The following is a 19,977-nucleotide window of genomic DNA, read 5'->3' on the forward strand; positions in this document are numbered from 1 at the left end:
AAACACACAGAGAGAGGCAGAGACAGAGGCAGAGGGAGAAGCAGGCTCGGATTTGACCCCGGGTCTCCAGGATCACGTCCTGGGCTGAAGGCGGACGCTCAACCTCTGAGCCACCAGGGCTGCCCTGAAATTTAAATTTTGAATTAACTTGAAATATGGATTATTAGTTGCAGACTGTGTACACCCCCTTTCTCTGGACGTTAATCCCCATACTCACCGATTCCCTATGAATTCAAATCTCTGAAACAATAATTAAAAAAAAAAAAAAGAGGTGCCTAACTGAGATGTGAGAAGGCCCCAAAGTTCCTAGTCCTCAGGGTTGGTTTGCAGTCGCCGGGCAGTGAGCACGCTTTGCCTTCGGAGGACGCCCCCCGCAAGGCCCGTTTCGTTTTGCACCTCCGAAGGGCAGGACTCCCCGCCCGGCAGCACCCCCAGCTCTGCGGAGCCGGGCCGGGGGAGCAGCCGGGGCCGCTCCGGGGTTGGCGGCCCCGAGCTCCGCCGCGCTCCCGGCACCGCTCCCGGCGCGGGTCCCGGCCGCCAGCGTCGGGCCAATCAGCGCGCGGCGTCGCCCAGGCCGCGGCGCCCCGGCCCGCGCCCCCCGCGCCCCCGCGGCAGCAATGGCAGCGGCGGCCGCGGCCGCTCCGGGCTGAGCCAGACCCGGGACGAGGAGGGGCCGAGCCGCGGGGGATCCTGGAATCGGCGGGGAGGTGGGGATTCTGGGAGGCCACCTCCATTTCCTCCTTCCCGCCGGCCTCTCCCCTCCACCCCAGCACCCCCAAATGTCGATGTGTCGCCTCCCGGGCGCCGAGCGCTGGTGCTGAGCGGGGCGGGGCGGCGGCGGCGGCGAGAATGCTGGGCATGTACGTGCCGGACAGGTTCTCCCTGAAGTCCTCCCGCGTCCAGGACGGCATGGGGCTCTACACGGCCCGCAGAGTCAGAAAGGTGGGTGACCGGCGGCCGCCCCGCGGGAAGGAAGGCCCCGGCCGGCGGGGCGGCCTCCCGAGCGGCTGCGCCACGTCGGTGCCGGCGGGGCGCGCGCGGCGGCGGGACGCCTCTCCTCACGCCCGCAGGAAGTGAGCCCGGACGCTGCCGCCCTCTTCCTCGCTTCAGGGAGGGAGCGGCGGCGGCGCGTTGGCGGAGCCGCGCGTGGGCGGGTGTCCCCGCGGCGCGCACGCAGCCCCGCCGCCTCCCGGCCCCTCGCGTCTTCCCTTAGCAGGAGGAGCCGCGGCCCGGGGCGCCTCGCGCTGCGCTCCCTGCGTCCGCAGCGCGGCCCCACACCGGCCTAGGCTCTTGCCCTCCCTCCAGCGTTCCGTGGCTCCTGGGCGGTGCCACCTACAGAAGCTTAGGGTCTTTTTCTTTAAGATTATTTATTTATTTACTTACTTACTTAGGTGAGAGAGAGAGAGGCAGAGACACAGCAGAGACCGAAGCAGGCTCCGTGCAGGGAGCCCGACGTGGGACTCGATCCCGGGACTCCAGGATCACGCCCTGGGCCGAAGGTGGTGCTAAACCGCTGAGCCACCCGGGCTGCCCAGCTTAGGATCTTTTTTATTTTTACGATCTTAATTAATTAATTAATTAATTAATTAATTAATTAATTAAGAGAGAGAGACAGAAACACAGGCAGAGGGAAAAGCAGGCTCCATGCAGGGAGAACGCCGTGGGACTCGGTCCGTTTTCTGTGGCTCCTGGGCGGTGCCACCTAGATGAGTTTAGGATCTTTTTTTTTTTTTTTTAAAGATTTTTATTTATTTATTTATTTACTTACTTACTTATGAGAGAGAGAGAGGCCGAGACACAGCAGAGACACAAGCAGGCCCCATGCAGGGAGCCCAACGCCCTGGGTCTCCATCAGGCCCTGGACTGAAGGCAGCACTAGACCGCTGAGCCACCGGGCTGCCCAGCTTAAGGCAGCTTAAAAAAATCCTTATTTTTAGGATTTTAATTTTATTTATTTATTTATTTATTTATTTATTTATTTATTTATTTATTTATTTATTATCTATGAGAGAAAGAGAGGCAGAGGGAGAAGCAGGCTCCATGTAGGGAGCCTCACGTGTTCTGTGGCTCTTGGGTGGTGCCACCTAGATAAACTTAGGATCTTTTTTTTTTTAAGATATTTATTTATTTATTTACTTACTTACTTATGGGAGAGAGAGAGAGGCAGAGACACAGCAGAGACACAAGCAGGCCCCATGCAGGGAGCCCAGTGTCCTGGGTCTCCAGGATCAGGCCCTGGGCTGAAGGCGGTGCTAAACCGCTGAGCCACCCAGGCTGCCCAGCTTGGGATCTTTGATTTTGATTTTCTCTGCCTTAGGATTTTCTCTGACTAGATCCACGTCCCTTCCAGAAATGTGGAGGCGGATGAGCCGGGCAGGCACGTTGCGCTGTATGTACAGGATGGCCTGGAGATGTTGGATGTTGAAAGCAAAGGCCTAGGAGGAGGGATGACTGGAAGTTCCAGACCTTGGAGCTGATGAGAGACCTCTGTTACAGCCCTTTCACAGGATCTGTAAAATCTGGAACCATGAAGGAAGTGGTTAAACACTCAGGGTCAGAGCTGCTGTTTATTGAGTAGATACTTTGGGCTAAGGCCAGAACTTGGAATTTTACCCACGTTAGTCACGTCACCAGCACAACTCCCTGGAGAACGGTAATCCTCATGTGAGAGATGAAAAAAACAGAAGGTCTGCAGGGTTAAATTTCCTGCTGAGTCAGTGAGTTAGGCTTCAAATCCATGGCTTCTGGGCTCCCAAGCTCCTGTTCTTTTCAGCTCTATCCCTGCCAGGTATCCCCACCCCTCCCTGTAACAAATATTTTGAGAAATGCAGGTTTGGGCAAGAGCAGGCTTGTTTCGGAAAGATTCACAGAATGCACCCAGAGACACCAGGATGCCTTTCATCTGGATGTAAATCTCCCTCCACCCCCTCACCTGAAGAGCAGGTAAAGAAAGGTGGACCAGTGCTTCAGGGGCTTCCTTGACAACATGACCTATAAGTATCTCTTAGGCTTAGACTGGAAGAAGCAAACCCCATATTTAGTTTTTCAAATGCGAGTTGGGAAGAATGTGCAGAGGTGAAAACCAGGAGGAAACGCTTGGTCTGAATTCGAGATGAACCGAATAGATGCTTTTGCCAAATAGGTAAATGTCAAAGTCAACATTCTTTCAAAGCAGAAGTTGAAATTCTGCTTTTACTCTTTCCTCACAGGATATGAAAATACCCAAATGGATTTTTCTTGAAAGTCTCAGGCCTAAGTGTAATTACTTAAAAATGAAACATAGTTCTTATTTTTATTGTTATTCATAGATATATATTAAAAAGTTATACAAATATGAGAATTATCACATAATCCCTGGTTTTGGTCTTATTATTTAGGTTTTTGAAACAGCTGGCCAATGTACTTTCTTTTGATACTTTTATAAATTCCAACTTATTTTTCCATGTACTTGGTTACTTGGAAGTTTTTTTTTATTATTATTTTTGGATATAGAATGAACAGCTTCCCAAATCCTCATATATCATATTTTTTTTAAAGATTTTTTAAAATTTTATTTATTCATGAGAGACAGAGAGAGAGGCAGAGACACAGGCAGAGGGAGAAGCAGTCTCCATGTAGGGAGCCCGACGTGGGACTTGATCCCGGGTTTCCAGGATCAGGCTTGTGGCTGAAGGCAGCACTAAACCTCTGAGCCACCTGGGCTGCCCATATTCTTCTATTTTATTATTGCAGTAGTGAATTGTCACTTACCTTTCCCTGGCTCTTAAAATGTCAACATGTAAAACATAGAGATTTTTACCCACATCACATCTAGAATGCTTATCTATATTTTAGGTGAATCTGCAGATGTTTGCACTGCATTCAAATGACATACTATTAGTGACGTAATTTAGTTAGGATCACAAGATACTCAGTTATTGATCATGGATGGGGACACTGATGCCAGAAATGGCCCTGAATTAGACTTCGGCTCCTTTGCCTTCAAAGGCTGAGGACCAAGATGAAGCTGATTTTAGCTGAGTGTTGAGGCTGAAGCTGAATGTCCATGCATTTCATACCTGTTTGGACATAGTTTCTTGATTCTTAAATACTTTCCAGGTTACCTTTAATAGGCCTGTTAGCCATAAATCAAGGATCAAGGGACCTGAGAAGACAGTATTTCAGCAGTTAAAGACCTTACTTTAAATTTTTCATGTTCTTTATTCTAAATAAAATTTGGAATTTATCACCTTATATATGTATGTTGGGAATTATAAATTTTTGTCACACTTTTATAACATAACGCTCATTTAACAATTCTGTTTTTTTTTTTTAATTTATCTATTTATTTATGATAGTCACACAGAGAGAGAGAGAGAGGCAGAGACATAGGCAGAGGGAGAAGCAGGCTCCATGCACCGGGAGCCCGACGTGGGATTCGATCCCGGGTCTCCAGGATCGCCCCCTGGGCCAAAGGCAGGCGCTAAGACGCTGCGCCACCCAGGGATCCCAACAGTTCTGTTAAAAAAAAATAAACAAACTTGTAGTTCAAGCTATCTATTAATTTCAAATTCAGAGAATCTAATCCAGACTGGTATTGAAGTTGGCAGATCTTTCTAGATGCTCTACTCCCACTATCTGGTTGATTTGAGATTTCCTTAACAATGAAACCCCTTAATCCTTGTTTAGGCCTACCCCCTCTGTTTTGCAGTGATTTGTAAAATGGGGTTCCTGCAGCAAAATCACCCAATGCTCTGGCTTCACACTTAGACCTACTAGGTTTTTCTGTGGCAATGATCTTTTTTTGCAGGCCTGCCTGCTGCCTCTGTCTTTCTTTCTCTCTTTGGAAGAAAGTTTGCATAGTGACAATGAGGTGAAAAGGAAAGGACCTCCCTTCCTTTTCTTACTGTAATGGAAATTAGGGGTTAGATGAGGAGAAGGTCCTTTGGTAGTAGCTATTTCTTTGTAAGCCATGAATTGTTCTTAGAGAAAGAATGGATGAGACTGTTGGAAAGCCTTTGAGTAGAAAAGGGAGGCCTGCCTTCCTTCATGGTTATACACATTGCGATTGGCTAATGATGAGAATAAGGTGGACGCTTTTGCATGCCATGTGCCAGACCCTGTTCTAAATGTCTCCCATGTGTTACCTCCTGTGAGCACAGTTTTAATGCTTCAATAGAGATGTGGAATTTTATATTGTAAAGTACTATGCAGATTAAAATTATTACCCAAAGGTAGTACATTAAACGTACATACAAAAAAAAGTTAAGCAAACACATACCTCACTACATTACATTTTTTATATTGTGACCCTTTTCCCCCTTGATGGCTAATGAGATTAATCAGTGGATGTTGGTGGTTGACATTATGCTTGGAACCCAAAATGTCGAAAGATGAACTGCAGGGTTCCTCCAGGCTCTCGGATTTTGTGATTTTATGGAAAAGGTTAATGCAGGAAATACAGTACTGTAGTTTTATTTCCCTTCAGCTCTGTTGTAGGAAGTTGGTTTTTCTTCCCCTCTGACTTTCAGCCCTTTATCCATATGTGGCAGGCGCTGTGCTAGGCTCTCGGGGTACACAGGTGGGCAAGACAGACTGGGTCTTAGTCCACAAGGAGCTTGTTTTCATGTGCAGGGAGATAGGCAGTAAACAAGTAAAAAAGTAAAACTTATCATGAAGATTATTGTGTTAATTTCAGCCTGTTTATATGGATTGATTTGCTAGGCACTAGATTAGGTGGATGGAATTGCTGAATTAGAGTAGTTTTTAGTCTGGTTGGTCAGCAAAGGAAATAGTTTCCATCCGATCTGAGAAGTGCTATAGACACCAAATGAGGTAGACAACCAAATGAGGTGGTGAAACTGTGTGAGATAAGAGTTGCTCTAAGAGTGCAGAAGAAGGAAAGACCACCTACTGTCATTTCAGTAAGTGAGCAGAAAATTTGGGGGGAATCAAAGAGTGCTTTATGGAGGAGTTGAATTTCTTGGGGTCAGATTATTATTGTGAAAATTGTCTTTATTATTGATCATTTTAACTTCACATATATTGGTGTGACACCTCAAGTATTGCTTGGGTGACAGGCTAGGTGGTGGTCCCGTGATACCGATCTCTGTGCATCTGACCAAATTTTGTGCTCTTAACCTGTTTGTATGGAGTTGAACAGCTTGTACGTAGAATTAAAAAAAAACAAACAAACAAAAAAAAAAAAACTCTGAGGCAGTCCTTTCCAGGCTAGCCCTTGTGGCAGACCATATTATAGACAAAGGAAGTTGTTTAAGCATCTCTGCGGAAGCACCACCTTGGACACTGTGGCAGCCTGGAAGTGTCACACACAATCACACATGAAGTCTGGGTTTTCTGTTTACTGTGTACTTGTGTGCATTATCTCATTTTATTGTATATCGGTCTTTGAAGATTTATTATCCTCATTTTGTAGACTGTATACTTGCTGGATCATCATTATTTTTTGTCAAAATTTTTGCAGTTGTCCTATGCTGACCTTTAAAAGTATTTTTTTTTTTTGTTTGTTTTTACTTTCCAGTTCATTCTTCACTAGCAGGGTAAAGCTGTACCTGATTGGATATGTAGTTACTTTCCTTTATATCTAGAATCGATTTAACTTGCGTAAGCTGAGCTGGGTTTGTATTTTTAAAAAGAACCAAAGACTAACAGGAAAGCTGAAGAAAAGCCGAAAAGGAAATGACTAAATATCAGTGAAATGAAATTATGTCTCTCCCAGATTTCTAGTCCCCCAGTTCCAGCAGAAGCAGTAAAAAGGATTGCAGGGGCCTATCTATACTGTAGCTGTAGTGAGCTCCAAAGTATAATTCTTCTTTGCCTAGATGACGTGGACCATTTTACGATGACTAACTAGTGAGTCCTTCCCTACCTACTGGTCCTGATAAAATGTACCCATGGCAAATCTATGATGGATGAGTGGTTCCCTTCTAATGAGGAGGAAAAAGTATATTCATAGAAGTAGAAAAAGAACTTGAGAAGTAATCTCATTTGCCCATTCTTATTTTACAAATGATGACACTGAAGTCGGGAGTAGCTTTGCACAGAGTTTTTTTGCAGCTAACAGCTGCCTCTCAAGCTCCTTTCATAATATCAACTCCCTCTTTTTCAAATCAAGGCAAATACCTTGATTGTCTTTGAGGGATTTGCAATAAAGACATTTAGCAAGGTCAAATCCCAAGTGAAAAATACCTGAAATAAAGGTTCAAATCTGAGTTTAAGAAAGGAAAATAAGCGAGAGAGAGAGAGAGAGAGAGAGAAAGAGAGAGAGAGAAAGCAAATTGTATAGGAAAGAAGTTCCCTGAAAAGAAAAGTAAGTAAAAACATAGAGGAAAAAATCACCATGCATAAATGTTAGTATAAGGAGACTGGATTTTGTGGAGTAAAGTGTTTTGTTAATCAGCTTGGAAGGTGAATCTAATGAAGAGACAATGGATCTTTATGCTAGGGCTAAAATTCTGCCAGCGAATGTTTGCTTATATTTCCTGCTGGCTGATGATAACTAATCTGGAAACATAATCAGAGGGAAAATCATCACCACTGATGCCTGCCATATGTGCTATCTCTTTTTTATGTTTACACATTTACACTCTAGGATAGTGACTCAATGCAGCTCTGTATTTCCTGGTGTTATTCTAGATGTTAAGTTGTATAACCCACTTAAACTGAGGTTTTCTCAGAAACTTCATGGTTTGTTTTTTTGTGTTTGATGATAAAAGCGACAATTTTTTCAACAAATATTTATTGAGCAACTGAAGTTGCTACGCACTGCGCTAGTTGCTAGTAGTAGAATGAACGAGGCTGTAGTCTCTGAATGTGTCACACAGTTCATATGCAAGTCCTACAGCAAGTCTGTAAGGTAGCCATTATGATCCTTGTTTTATAGGTGAGGGAACTGATTTTGAGGAACGTTATATCAATAATAAATGGATTTGTCAGAATTTGAACTCAGATCATTCCATATATCCATCTCACCGATGACTTGGCAGAGTGTGTGTATTTGAGTGTGGGGAAGTTACTGTAAATAGGTGGTCTAGTTAGTCCTCACTAAGCAAGGGAGGTTTGGACAGTGACTTACAGGATGGGAGGAAAGTTGACTTCTAGGGGAAAAGCATCCTAGGCAGCAGCTAGAATGAAGGCTAAGATCGGAGTTTGTTGTGTCCCAGGACAAGGAGGCCAGTGCAGTTAGATGAGAATGAGCAGGAGCAGACTATTAGAGGAGGAGGTCAGAGAGCTAGTGAAAGGAAATGTGCTAAGAGCCATATTTCTTTCAGGCCATTGTAAAGATGCCATTTTCCTTTGAATGGAACAGGGAATGACTGCAGTGTATTGAGCAGAGGAATGACATGATCTCACTTGAGTTTTTTCAAGGGTCCCCTCTAACTGCTGTGTTGAGAATAGTCAGCCACAGGACAAATGTGTAACCTGGAAGACTTACTAGGATTTTGTTGCAGTGATCTGGGTGAGAGATGATGGTGGCTTAGACCAAGATGGTTGCAGTGCTGAGTGTGTAGTTTGAAGATAGCAGTAAGGGAGTATGTTGATGAGTTAAGGCGGTAAGAAGGGGAAGGATCAAAGATGGTTTCAAGGATTTTAGCCTGAGGAGTTGGAAGGGTTGACTGATAATCAACAACTGAGATTGGGATAGATTGTAAGTGGAGCAGGCTTGAAGGAGGAGGATCAGGAACTGAGGGGAAAGCAAGTTGATTTTGAAGTGTCTGTTAGACACTTCTCTCTCTGTTAGACAGGGAGAGATGCCAAAGACGATGTGAGATACAGTTGTTAAACTTGCAAATCCTCCATCCCATCCTTTACGCTATTATATTCATCTATTTTATGTTATAAACCTTACGTTTTTACTGTGTTCCCTTTAGATCATCAGTTGACTTTTAGAGCAATTAAAAATAAGACAAATGGTCTTCATTATGTATCTATATATATTTTAACATTTCTGGAACTCTTAATTTCTTTGTTTTGAACTAAATTTCTGTCTGGTTTCATATTCCATATGCTTGAACCATATTTTTTGAACATTTCTAATATTACAGGTTGCTAGCAATGAATTTTCTAAGTTTTCGTTTGTCTGAAAAAGTATTTTGCTATGTTCTCGAGGTTGACAGTTTATTTTTTCACATTACATTATAGATGTTGCTTATTTGTTTTTGCTTTTTGACTTACATAGTTTCTGACAAGAAGTTTGCTCAAAGCCTTTCTGTACAAAATATCTTTTACCCCTCTACTTTCAAGATTTTTCTAGCTTGAGTTTTAAAAGTTTAAATGTGATGTGTCTATGATTAAAAAAACTTGCTTCTTTAATATGTGGTTTGATGTCTTTTATCATTTTTGGAAAATTCTCAGGCATTGTCTATTTAAATATTCTAATGTAATCTTTCTTCTGAGACTCCGATTACATGTGTGTCAGACCATTTGATATGTACTGTCTCACAGCCTTTATATGCTTGGTTCTGCTTTTTCTATTATTTTTTACTTTGTGTTTTAGTTTAGGTAATTTTTATTGCCTTATCAAGTTTATTGACTCTTTTCTCAGTTGTGCCAAGTTTCCTGGTGAGTCTGTCAAAGGAATTCATCTTTGATACCCTATTTATTTCTAATATTTCCACTAGACTCTCCATCTTATAGTGTACATGTCTCAGCTGAAATCTTCTCTGTATTAATGCATGGTTAACTGTCTGTTCTAGTAGATTCTTTGACAAATTAGACATAGTTATTGTTGAAGTCCTTATCTGATAGTTCCAACATCTGTGTCATCTCTGAATCTGGTTCCATTGATTGCTTTGTTTCTTCACAATTGGCTATTTTCTCCTTGCTTTTTTGTATGTCTTATAGTTGTTTTTTTTAAAAAGATTTTATTTATTTATTCATGAGAGACACAGAGAGAGAGAGAGAGAGGCAGAGACATAGGCAGAAGCAGAAGCAGGCTCCCTCCAGCGAGCCCAATGTGAAACTTGATCTGGGGATCCCGGGATCACACTCTGAGCCAAAGGCAGAGGCTCAACCACTGAGCCACCCAAGTGTTCCTGTCTTATAGTTTTTTGTTTTTTTTTAATTTGTATTTATTTATGATAGTCACACACACACACAGAGAGAGAGAGAGAGAGAGAGGGGCAGAGACACAGGCATAGGGAGAAGCAGGCTCCACGCACCGGGAGCCCGACGTGGGATTCCATCCCAGGTCTCCAGGATCGCGCCCTGGGCCAAAGGCAGACGCCAAACCGCTGCGCCACCCAGGGATCCCCTATAGTTTTGATAGAATGTCAACATCATTGTGAAATAATCAAGAGTACTGTAAATAGCATTTATGCCTGGAAATATGCACACAATATGCACACTTTTAATTTATTTTTTAATTTTTTGTTGGCTGGGAATTTGGCTCAATCTAGTTAGGAGCTAAGATGGAAAAAAAATAGAGCTAAGATGGGTTTGCTTGCTATTGTTACCTGCAGTGCACCACAGGCTTCAGATTCTTCTAGAATCCCCTTGTATTGGGCATGGCTCGGGTGTTCAAGGATTTTCTCAATGTTTACGTTCTACATTCAACTCTTCTGTCCCTGAATACATCATCATAGAGGCGTTCCTTCACCATGCTGCATTGTTCTTGCCCTTCCCATGGTAGTAGACTGCTGTGTTTTTTTTTTTTTTTTTTTTTTATAGATTCTTTTTCTTGAGATCTCTGTCAGCTTCATTCTTATCTAGGAGTTACCAGCTTCATCTGTAGAAGTTGGGCTTTCTTAACATTTCTCAGTGTATTCTCCATAGGAGCCAAATTTTTGCCTTGTATTAGGTTGGTGTTTTGCCAGGAGAGGGTTTCCTGTCCCCTACCCCAAGGTAGAAATCCTCTAATGGTTATGGTATAAGTTCCTGAGTCTGTATTACTTCCTGCCCTTCTAGAGGCAGTGGATCTTTGTGTCTTTGGTCCTTGAGGTGATAGTGTGCTGCTTTTCTTGAAGTGGCTAACGGCTTCTTCTCATATGGGAGAAAGGGCGGGGCAGGAGGTGTGAGGTGTTGTACCATTCTTGAAGGAGCTGCTATTCTCCTCTTGCATGCCTGCAGTACTGAGGAGTCTCTCTGTCTCCTGTCTGTCCCCCAGTCTTTCTTGTATGGGAGGTTCTTTGGAGAAGAGCCTGCAAATGTGTGTGAACTCCTCTTAGGTCTGGGGCTTCGCTAGTTCTATATGGTCAGGCTCTCTCAAATGCATCCTTTGGCAAACCATTAAAATGTTAGTTGATTTCTTATCTGCTTGTGTGTTGGCTGGCAGTGGTTCCTTCCATGTTCTGTCATGGGTAAGCCAGTGCTCTCCTCAAGAAGAGTTATGATTTTGTAGTTTATTGGCCTTTTGTATTATTAGGATAGGAGTGATACTCTTTTTAAATTCTTGGTGGATATTTAACTTAAAAGTTTTAAAATTAATTGCCTTAAAAAAAAGATTTATTTATTTGCTAAAGACTGCATGAGCTGGAGGGGCAGAGGGAGAGGGAGAGAGAATCTCAGACAGATTCTGCACTGAGGATAGAGGCTGATACCGGGCTTGATCTCACGACCCTGGGATCATGACCCGAGCGGAACCAAGAGTTGAACACTCTTAACCAACTGGGCCACCTGGGTGCCCCTAAAATTAATGGCATTTAAAAAAATTCTTACTTTTATTTTTATTTTGTTTTTCAAGTTTTCATTTAAATTCTAGTGCCTTTTTTAGTGCCACCGAAAGACTCCACTTATTATTATTTTTATTACTTAATAAATCTGTCCAGTTTCGAAAGAGGGGCTTTAAAATCTCCCACTTTAGTTCTTCATGTATATATATTTTTTGGTGAAAAGTTGATTGATTTTTAAATTATTTTGATAAAATATACATAGCCTAAAACTGGCCATTTTAACCATTTTTTATTGAAATATAATTAACATACAATGTTAGTTTTAGGTGTACAGCATATTGATTCAACAATTCTGTACATTACTCAGTGTTCATCACAATGCGTGTAGTCACTGTCAGTCACCATATGGCATTATTACAGTATTATTGACTGTATTCCCATGCTGTACTTTTTATCTATGTGACTTTTTTTATAACTGAAAGTTTGTGCATCTTTAGTATTTTTATACTTTTCTCACTCATATCTTCTTCATAAATATGTTTTTATTAATATATAATGTTCTGTTTAATACATTCAGCAATTGATTTAATTCTTGTCTGATATTGATGCTATTGCCTTTCTTTGCATCTCTGTGTCTACTCACTTAAATTCATTTTTTATCATTTTGTTTTATATTTTATCATGTAGTTAGATTGTATTTCATAATGCATAATTCTTATTTAATGAGAAAATTTATCTCCTTCATATTTAGTGTAATGGCCAATATAGATAATTTAGTTCTTTTTTTTTAGTTTTTTTTTAAATTTTTTATTATTCATGAGAGACAGAAAGAGGCAGAGACATAGGCAGAGAGAGAAGCAAGCTCCATGCAGGGAGCCCAATATGGGATTCGATCCTGGGACTCCAGGATTACACCCTGGGCTGAAGGCAGGTGCTCAACTGCTGAGCCACCCAGGCATCCCATAGATGATGTAGTTCTTGTCATCTTTCTTTATGCTTATTACTTCTTTTATGTTGTGACTTATTTTGAAATTTTCCTTATTTTGTTGCCTGTTCAAGTCACTGTTCATTCTTTTCTCCCCTCTGATTACTTTGTTAATTCTACTCTTTTTCTTTCTTTCTTTCTTTTTTTTAAAGATTTATTTATTTATTTATGATAGACAGAGAGAGAGAGAGAGAGAAAGGCAGAGACACAGGAGGAGGGAGAAGCAGGCTCCATGCCGGGAGCCCAATGTGGGACTCGATCCCAGGACTCCAGGATTGAGCCCTGGGCCAAAGGCAGGCGCTAAACCGCTGAGTCACCCAGGGATCCCCTCTACTCTTTTTCTTTAGTGATTTACTTACTCTCTCCCTCCTTCACAATATGATGGACATGCTTTTTTTTATCTGATAGCTCAAGCTCAACTGTTTTTCCCACAAAAACACACAGTTTCTTCTACAAGATGTTCCATTACTGTCTTCTTCCCTCCCTGCTGCCACCCCATGCTGTGCAACTTTTGGGATGCTTTTGCCTTCCTGTTGTCTTTCCCCAACAACCCTTGGGTTCTGATTAAATGGTGTCTTACTTAATAGAACTTCTAAGAGTATATCCCTGATATACTTCAAGAATTGTTAGTTAGCCTATATAGTCTACACACCCTGTTAATTGTCACTGATTTTGTGTGTCTATAGGCCAGCTATTCATTTTCTTCTGCCATCCTCTTTCCTTTGTTCTGGTTCATTTGTTTAGCTAGAGACTTTTTGTGATTCCTTTTCACATCATCATGTGGATAATATTCTCTCTGAGTCTGTGTATATCATTGAGTAGCTCTCCTTCCACCTGACTGTAAAGGACTTCCTGACTGGGTAAGTGATTTTCAAGTTAGTGTATTTCTCTTTCAACTCATTCTCTAAAAATATTTAGTTGGGAAATGATGTTTTTTTTTTCTTTTGCCCCACTCTTAGCAGTATGTGTGTATGTATGTGTTTGAGTACTCTACTTGAATTTCTTTAAATTTCCTTGTGCAATTGAGGTATTTCTTTGAATTAAAGCATTCTGTCTCCTGTAGAAGTTCAGTTTTACAGAGTGGTTCTCATTTTTCTGCTAATCTTTCTCTCTCAGGCAGCTGGGCCCCTTTGTATAGGCAGTTTGCCTCGGTTGTTTTATCGAAGCCCAAGATCAGTTATTACAAAACCCTCTGTGGTGTCAGTCCTTCCTTACAGGCAAAGGACTCTGTATCGCCATGGGCCTGCACTGGATAGGCTGTCAATTCTCTGTTCCTTAGCTGTCTGGTCTCCTTGTACTTTCCTGGACTGTAAACATGGAAAAGAATGTGTAGGCTGGAGCCCTCTCCCCCATCTCTGACTTGCAAAATTTTCTCAGCATTTCCAGTCTTCAGCACTGGCTCTTCTGCTGTTTTACAGTTTATTACTTACTCCCCTGCAGAAAATGCTTCACACCAGTTTTTTGCCAGAAACTAAGGCTTCACTTACGTCCAGTTGGCCGTATACTCTAGTTGCAGTTGTTTTGCTCAAGAGAGGCAAGTAGCTTAGGGTTGGAATTAACAGAGGGTGCTATATGCAGGTCATTGTATGTCCAAAATCACTTTTTCCTCATAATTTTCCTGCACTTCCCATTTCATATTTGTTTTATAAGGAACTCCTTTCATAAAGAATGATTCTGGGATCCCTGGGTGGCGCAGCGGTTTAGCGCCTGCCTTTGGCCCAGGGCGCGATCCTGGAGACCCAGGATCGAATCCCACGTCAGGCTCCCGGTGCATGGAGCCTGCTTCTCCCTCTGCCTGTGTCTCTGCCTCTCTCTCTCTCTCTGTGTGACTATCATAAATAAATAAAAATTAAAAAAAAGAAAAGAATGATTCTGTTATATTTTGGGCACTAGTGTATTTCTTTTCCTTGACATTTGCTGTGGTAGCTGAAAGTATTAGAGACAACTACAGTAATCTAAACCTTGGGGATTAGGTTCTCCCTATAACAAGAAGTTGGCATGTAGGTATTTGCTGCTATCAGTTTGGTGGCTTAAGATGTTGAGGTGGAAGTCTTTGCATGCTCTTGGCTTCCAGATGGCTGCTGTAGCTCCAGGTATTATGCTTTTACTTCAGGTGGGGAGAAAAAGAAAGTAACCAACGCCCTAGGGTGTACCTGCCAGCTGACTTAGCCCTCCTATAAGAGCCTTTGTGGTTGGTTTGTATAATGATTTCTGCAGGTTGTTAGCTCTCTTCCCTATTTAAGTGGGAAGCTGGTAAATGTAGTTTTTCTACTTACATACATTACTACCCTCAATAAGGTCAGCATTCCAGTACTAAGGAGTATGGATCTAGCAAGGCAATTGATCTCTGCCCCCACAATCATAGTAGGGACTGGATATTTTTCATACTGAACATAGTAGAGGATTGGATCTTTTTCATACTGAACTTTTTAGAAACACACTTTGTTGAAGGCCTAATTGTACTGCAAGAGCAACACATGCACAATTGTTTAATGTTGAAAAAAAATTTGGTTCTAAGTGGGGACCCTAGACTCCTTCTGTGAAAAATTATCATTAATTCACATATGAATGATGCAACTGCAGATTGATTCACTTCATACAATTTACTTTATCTACATGTATATATTTTTTAATTCACTGAGCCAGTTTAAAGTAAATTCAGACATTATGACAATTTTTCCCCTCAATATTTCTTTAAGAGGACGTTCTTCTAAATAGCCATAATATCATTTTAACATTCAACAAAAATAACAGTAATTTTCTAACATCTTCTAATTCCAGCCCATATTTAAATTGCTCCAGTTGCCTCCAAAATGTTTTTATAGTTGCTTGTTTTTTGAACCAGGATTGAATCAGTGACCACCTATTATATTTGGTTATGTCTGTCAAATCTCTTAATGGTCTCCCTCTTCCTGTTTCCCATATTAACAACAGTGACTTTCTGAGGAGATCTGGCTAATTGTAGAGTATCTCACAATCTGGATTTATCTGATTATTCTCCCAGGGCTTCATTTAATGTGTTTATCTTCTGTATTTCTTCAATTCTGGAAGTTAGCTATAGATTATTTTACTAATTTTTTAAATTTCTCTGACATTGTGTATTAAATATTTCTCTCTACCCTCAGGATACTTTTTACATTTCAATAAATAGTGCAGTGTTAGCAGCAGGAATCGCAGGAAACACTTGCCTCTCTCTCATGTGTCTTTTATCCATTTGCTCTCTTCCTAGGTAGCATGGATCTCCCCAGGTGCTGGGTGAGAGACAGGACAAAGGGGAAGAGGTCCATTCATGTTCGCTTGCCCTTTCGCCCTGGAAGTGCCTGTAGAGTTCAGCAGACACCCCTCTCAAGGTCCTATGGCAGACACTGAGGAATGAAGGGTTAGAATGGTTTACTTCAGATTGCATTATAGTCGCGGGTATATAATGTCTGGTTTTCCCACTGTTAGTAGTGCCAACACGTGGGTAATGTCATTTTTCCATTTAAAGGGACCTTGTGCTTAAACCAGTAATCTGTGAGCTGATACTGTATGAATATATTTCACTATCAACCTGTATCTACTGATTTTAGCATCCATTGATAACCCTTGCCTGAATCAGTTACATTGTTAGGGCTTTCAAAATGGTGATTTCATTCAAATGAATAGTGCTCCTTTATTTACAAATTAGCAGTCTTCTGTAGAGAAGAGTTTTCCCTCTATTTGCTGTTGTCTGGTTTTCATGAACTAGGGTATTGAGAAGGTGGGACAAAATGTTAGTTCTTTCCCTCTACTATTTTTTTAATATTTTATGTATGTATGTATGTATGTATGTATGTATTTATTTATTTATTTATTTATTTATTTGAGAGAGAGAGCACGCGCATGGTTGGGGGGTTGGTAAGGGCAGAGGGAGAAGGAGAAGCAGACTCCCTGAGCAGGGAGCTTGATGCTGGGCTTGATGCCAGGACTCTGGGATCATGACCTGAGCGGAAGGTAGATGCATAAACAACTGAGCCACCCAGGTGCCCCTTTCCCTCTACTAATTTTAACATGTTATTACCCTCTGATGATGGCAAATGAGGTTTAAATTTTTTTCTCTTTCTCGGACAATCATTAAGAATTAATGTGTTTATGTGCTAATGTGTTTCAATCAGTAACTCTTTTATTTTCTTTGATTCTCAAATTGTTCTAAATTTGGCCCCTGGAAGCTCTTTCTAATAGAATTTAAGAGCTGGAAGGAATCTTAGAAATCAGCTACTCCAAATTCCTAAGTTTTATAGATGAGGAAACTAAAGCTCAGAAGTTTGTGACATCCGAATGTGTCCCAGCTAATCAATGCAGAGCAGGGATTAGGATCCAGGTCTCGTGAAGCCTCAGCTAGTGTTCTTTCCACTGTTCTAAGGAAGATATCTGCAGTAAATCTTGCTTTCAACTTCTTACTAATTTTAAGCAAAATGAGAGAAAATGGCCCATGTTTATAAGCATACTTTTTTGTTTATTAAAAGTTAATGTCCAGTGCCTCAGAGGCTGAGTCAGTAAAGGTCTGCCTTCAGCTCAAGCCATGATCCCAGGGTCCTGGGATCAAACTGCTAGTCCAACTCTCTGCTCAGTGGGGAGTCTGCTCCCTCTTCCTTTGCCCCTCCCTATCCTGTTTGTGCTCTCTCTCTCCCCTCTCTCTCTCAAATAAATAAATAAAATCTTAAAAAAAAAGTTACCATCTAGTCCAGTGGGTGGCAAACTGAATAGATTAATTATTTGCTCTGTTTAGAAACAGCAGAGAAGCACCGTTGTAGGCTGGGCAGTGGGCCAGTCTGAGAGGTGAGTTTGCCTGAACAGTTCACTGTCTACACAGTTCATTTTGAATTGTCTTGAACTCACATTTTATTTGACCTGCAGAGTTTTGAAAACTTGGAGTTCATTGCCAGCATGGAAAAGTAGTGATTTCATACACTCGTTTGAGTTGTCAGAGTCTCTAAAACCACTTGCAGATATCTAGCAATGTGAGGTTTCCATTGTGATATAGCAACATTCAGTTGCCCTGGAAAAGCTTAAGTGGGCATGCCCTTCCAGCTTCTGAGTCACTGCCTAATAGGTCCTTTACATGTTTGCTGTTGGATGTCAGATGTTGTGCTGCTTTCTTGCCTGACCTTGTAAGCATTTGAGATAGTGACCCCTTAGATAGCTTGATGGGAAGAATTCTAGGAAAATTCTTGCAATGAAGAAAACATCAATAATGGAGGCACACAGGAACAGCAAGAAAATAGTACGGTTGACAGTTTTCTTGCTGCTAGTAGATCTTCAGCATCTTAATCACAGAGGGTAAAACCAATGAAGACAAGAAGTCAGCCAAAAAATTTTGAAATTTTCAAGAAGACAGTTTGAAAAAGTGGTTTTCTTCCTGTCATTAATTGTGAACCTCAGCTTATGTTGATTATGGTAATGTATATGTATATATAATTTATATTGTAATGAATCATATGAAAAATGTTCATTTGATATTTGAAAATGATAAAATATTGGCAGTTTCGGGATCCCTGGGTGGCGCAGCGGTTTGGCGCCTGCCTTTGGCCCAGGGCGCGGTCCTGGATATCCGGGATCGAATCCCACGTCAGGCTCCCGGTGCATGGAGCCTGCTTCTCCCTCTGCCTGTGTCTCTGCCTCTCTCTCTCTCTCACTGTGTGCCTATCATAAATAAATAAAAGTTAAAAAAAAATTAAAAAAAAATATTGGCAGTTTCATATGGTTCAGCTAAAAAAGTCATCACATCTATGTGGGGTGTGTACCCCAAATCTTCCTTTCATAGGTGTGTTACCCAAGCAGTTTTGAAGCCCATTGAGGTAGAAGAGACTTACTCTTAGTTTAGAATTCCTGTGGGAAATGGCTAATGAATAAAGCAGAATATGCAGTAAAATCACAATGATAAGAAAGTGCTGTTTGTGTAGTAGAAACAAGGACAAACAAGGAATTAGAGAAATGGGGGTAGCAGGTGCTAGGATCCTCAGGGGAAAGCTTCACAGTGAGATTGGGCCCAGTAACTACAAAATCTTCATCTATAGTCAAATATAAAGTATTTTAATTATCTGCAGTGTTTCATACTGTAAGTGCTAAGGATAATTAAGAGTTGGCTATTTATATTTCCATAATCTTGCAGCTACAGAAACTCAAGTGTATTTGATCAGATCATGCTAATATACTCACTGGCATACTTATAAATTGGCCTCCTATATGTTTGTTTTTAATGTCAGTGTTTTTCAAACTGGATGGCAAGCCATTAATGAGTTATGAAATTAACTTACTGGGTCAGAACTAGTATTTTTTTTTAAAAGTGAAGTGAAATAGAGTATAAAATATAGGAGCATGTTGTACAGAGTAAGGGTAGCATTGTTTAAAGACATTTGTATTTTAGTTTTATGTGTGTGTTTCTATGTGTACGTGTGAATATACCAAGCTGAGATATAAAATTTATTTCTTAGTATGGGGTGGAGAAAAAAATTGAAAGCCATATTATTATAGTTTGGTATTTTGAGTTTATGATAGAGTGCTCATTCACTATTAACAGTGAGGCTTTAAAATCAGAGTCCTGATTCTTGTGAATTTTCAAAGCTGCAAGTCTTTTAAATAATCTTGCTAGACATGCAACTAAGCAGTCTTTTTTTTTTAAATATTTTATTTATATATTCACGAGAGTCACAGAGAGAGAGGCAGAGACACAGGCAGAGGGAGAAGCAGGCGCCATGCAGGAAGCCCAGTGTGGGACTTGATCCCGGGACTCGGGGATCACACCCTGAGCCAAAGGCAGATGCTCAATCGCTGCGCCACCCAGGAGTCCCCCAAGCAGTCTTTTAAACTGATTCCAATGCATTTATTTGGGTCTCCATCCTTCCTCTTCAGTCCTTTGAACACTGCTGAATTGATTGATTCCTTTCTTTCCCCCCTCCCAATTTGAACTGCAGAGACAACCTGACTGGCATGGGTAGATCTGTTGCATTGGAAAGTGTGTAACTTAGATTATTACATTCTGCAGTGGTTGATAAATGCTAAATATGTGGATACGTGGAGTGGAAAGGTGAACTTCATGCATTAATACCAAATCCTCAGTTTTGTTACCAAAAACACACCTTATTTTCTGGTCTGTCGTCCTGACTGGCTTTCACAGCAGCCCATCAGTTTCTTCCGGCAGTTCAACAGCCCACATATGGAGTGACTACTATGAGCAAGGCATGGCCAACAGAGTTACTAAATGTTGTAGTTAATGGAAAGTGAGAAGAGGAGGGTGAGCTGCCTGGGCACTGGGTCACATGGTTATTGTGAGGGTTTTGAGTGCTGGCATGGTGAAGCAGATGGTGCCTGAGCAAAATAAACCACTGGTTCCTAAGCCCTTCTGTGATCTTTGCTAGGTGGTTG

The 19,977-nt window shown here is 41.5% G+C and overlaps 1 protein-coding gene across 7 annotated transcripts in view; it reads left to right on the forward strand.

The window, feature by feature from the left end:
* The first annotated feature begins 593 nt into the window (after nucleotides 1–593).
* Nucleotides 594–19,977, forward strand: part of PRDM5 (PR/SET domain 5) — a 200,533-nt gene continuing 181,149 nt past the window's right edge. For 6 of the 7 annotated variants that reach the window (XM_038564767.1, XM_038564770.1, XM_038564772.1 and 3 more), the window contains exon 1: nucleotides 594–942. In XM_038564767.1, the coding sequence (XP_038420695.1) occupies nucleotides 850–942 (93 nt within the window). In that variant the 5' untranslated portion in view covers nucleotides 594–849. Of the gene's footprint in view, nucleotides 943–2,272; nucleotides 3,143–19,977 lie in introns of those variants that run through there. The other variant, XM_038564773.1, reaches the window with a different exon arrangement.

Source organism: Canis lupus, chromosome 19, assembly GCF_011100685.1.
Source record: "Canis lupus familiaris isolate Mischka breed German Shepherd chromosome 19, alternate assembly UU_Cfam_GSD_1.0, whole genome shotgun sequence".
Taxonomy (NCBI): Eukaryota; Metazoa; Chordata; class Mammalia; order Carnivora; family Canidae; genus Canis; species Canis lupus.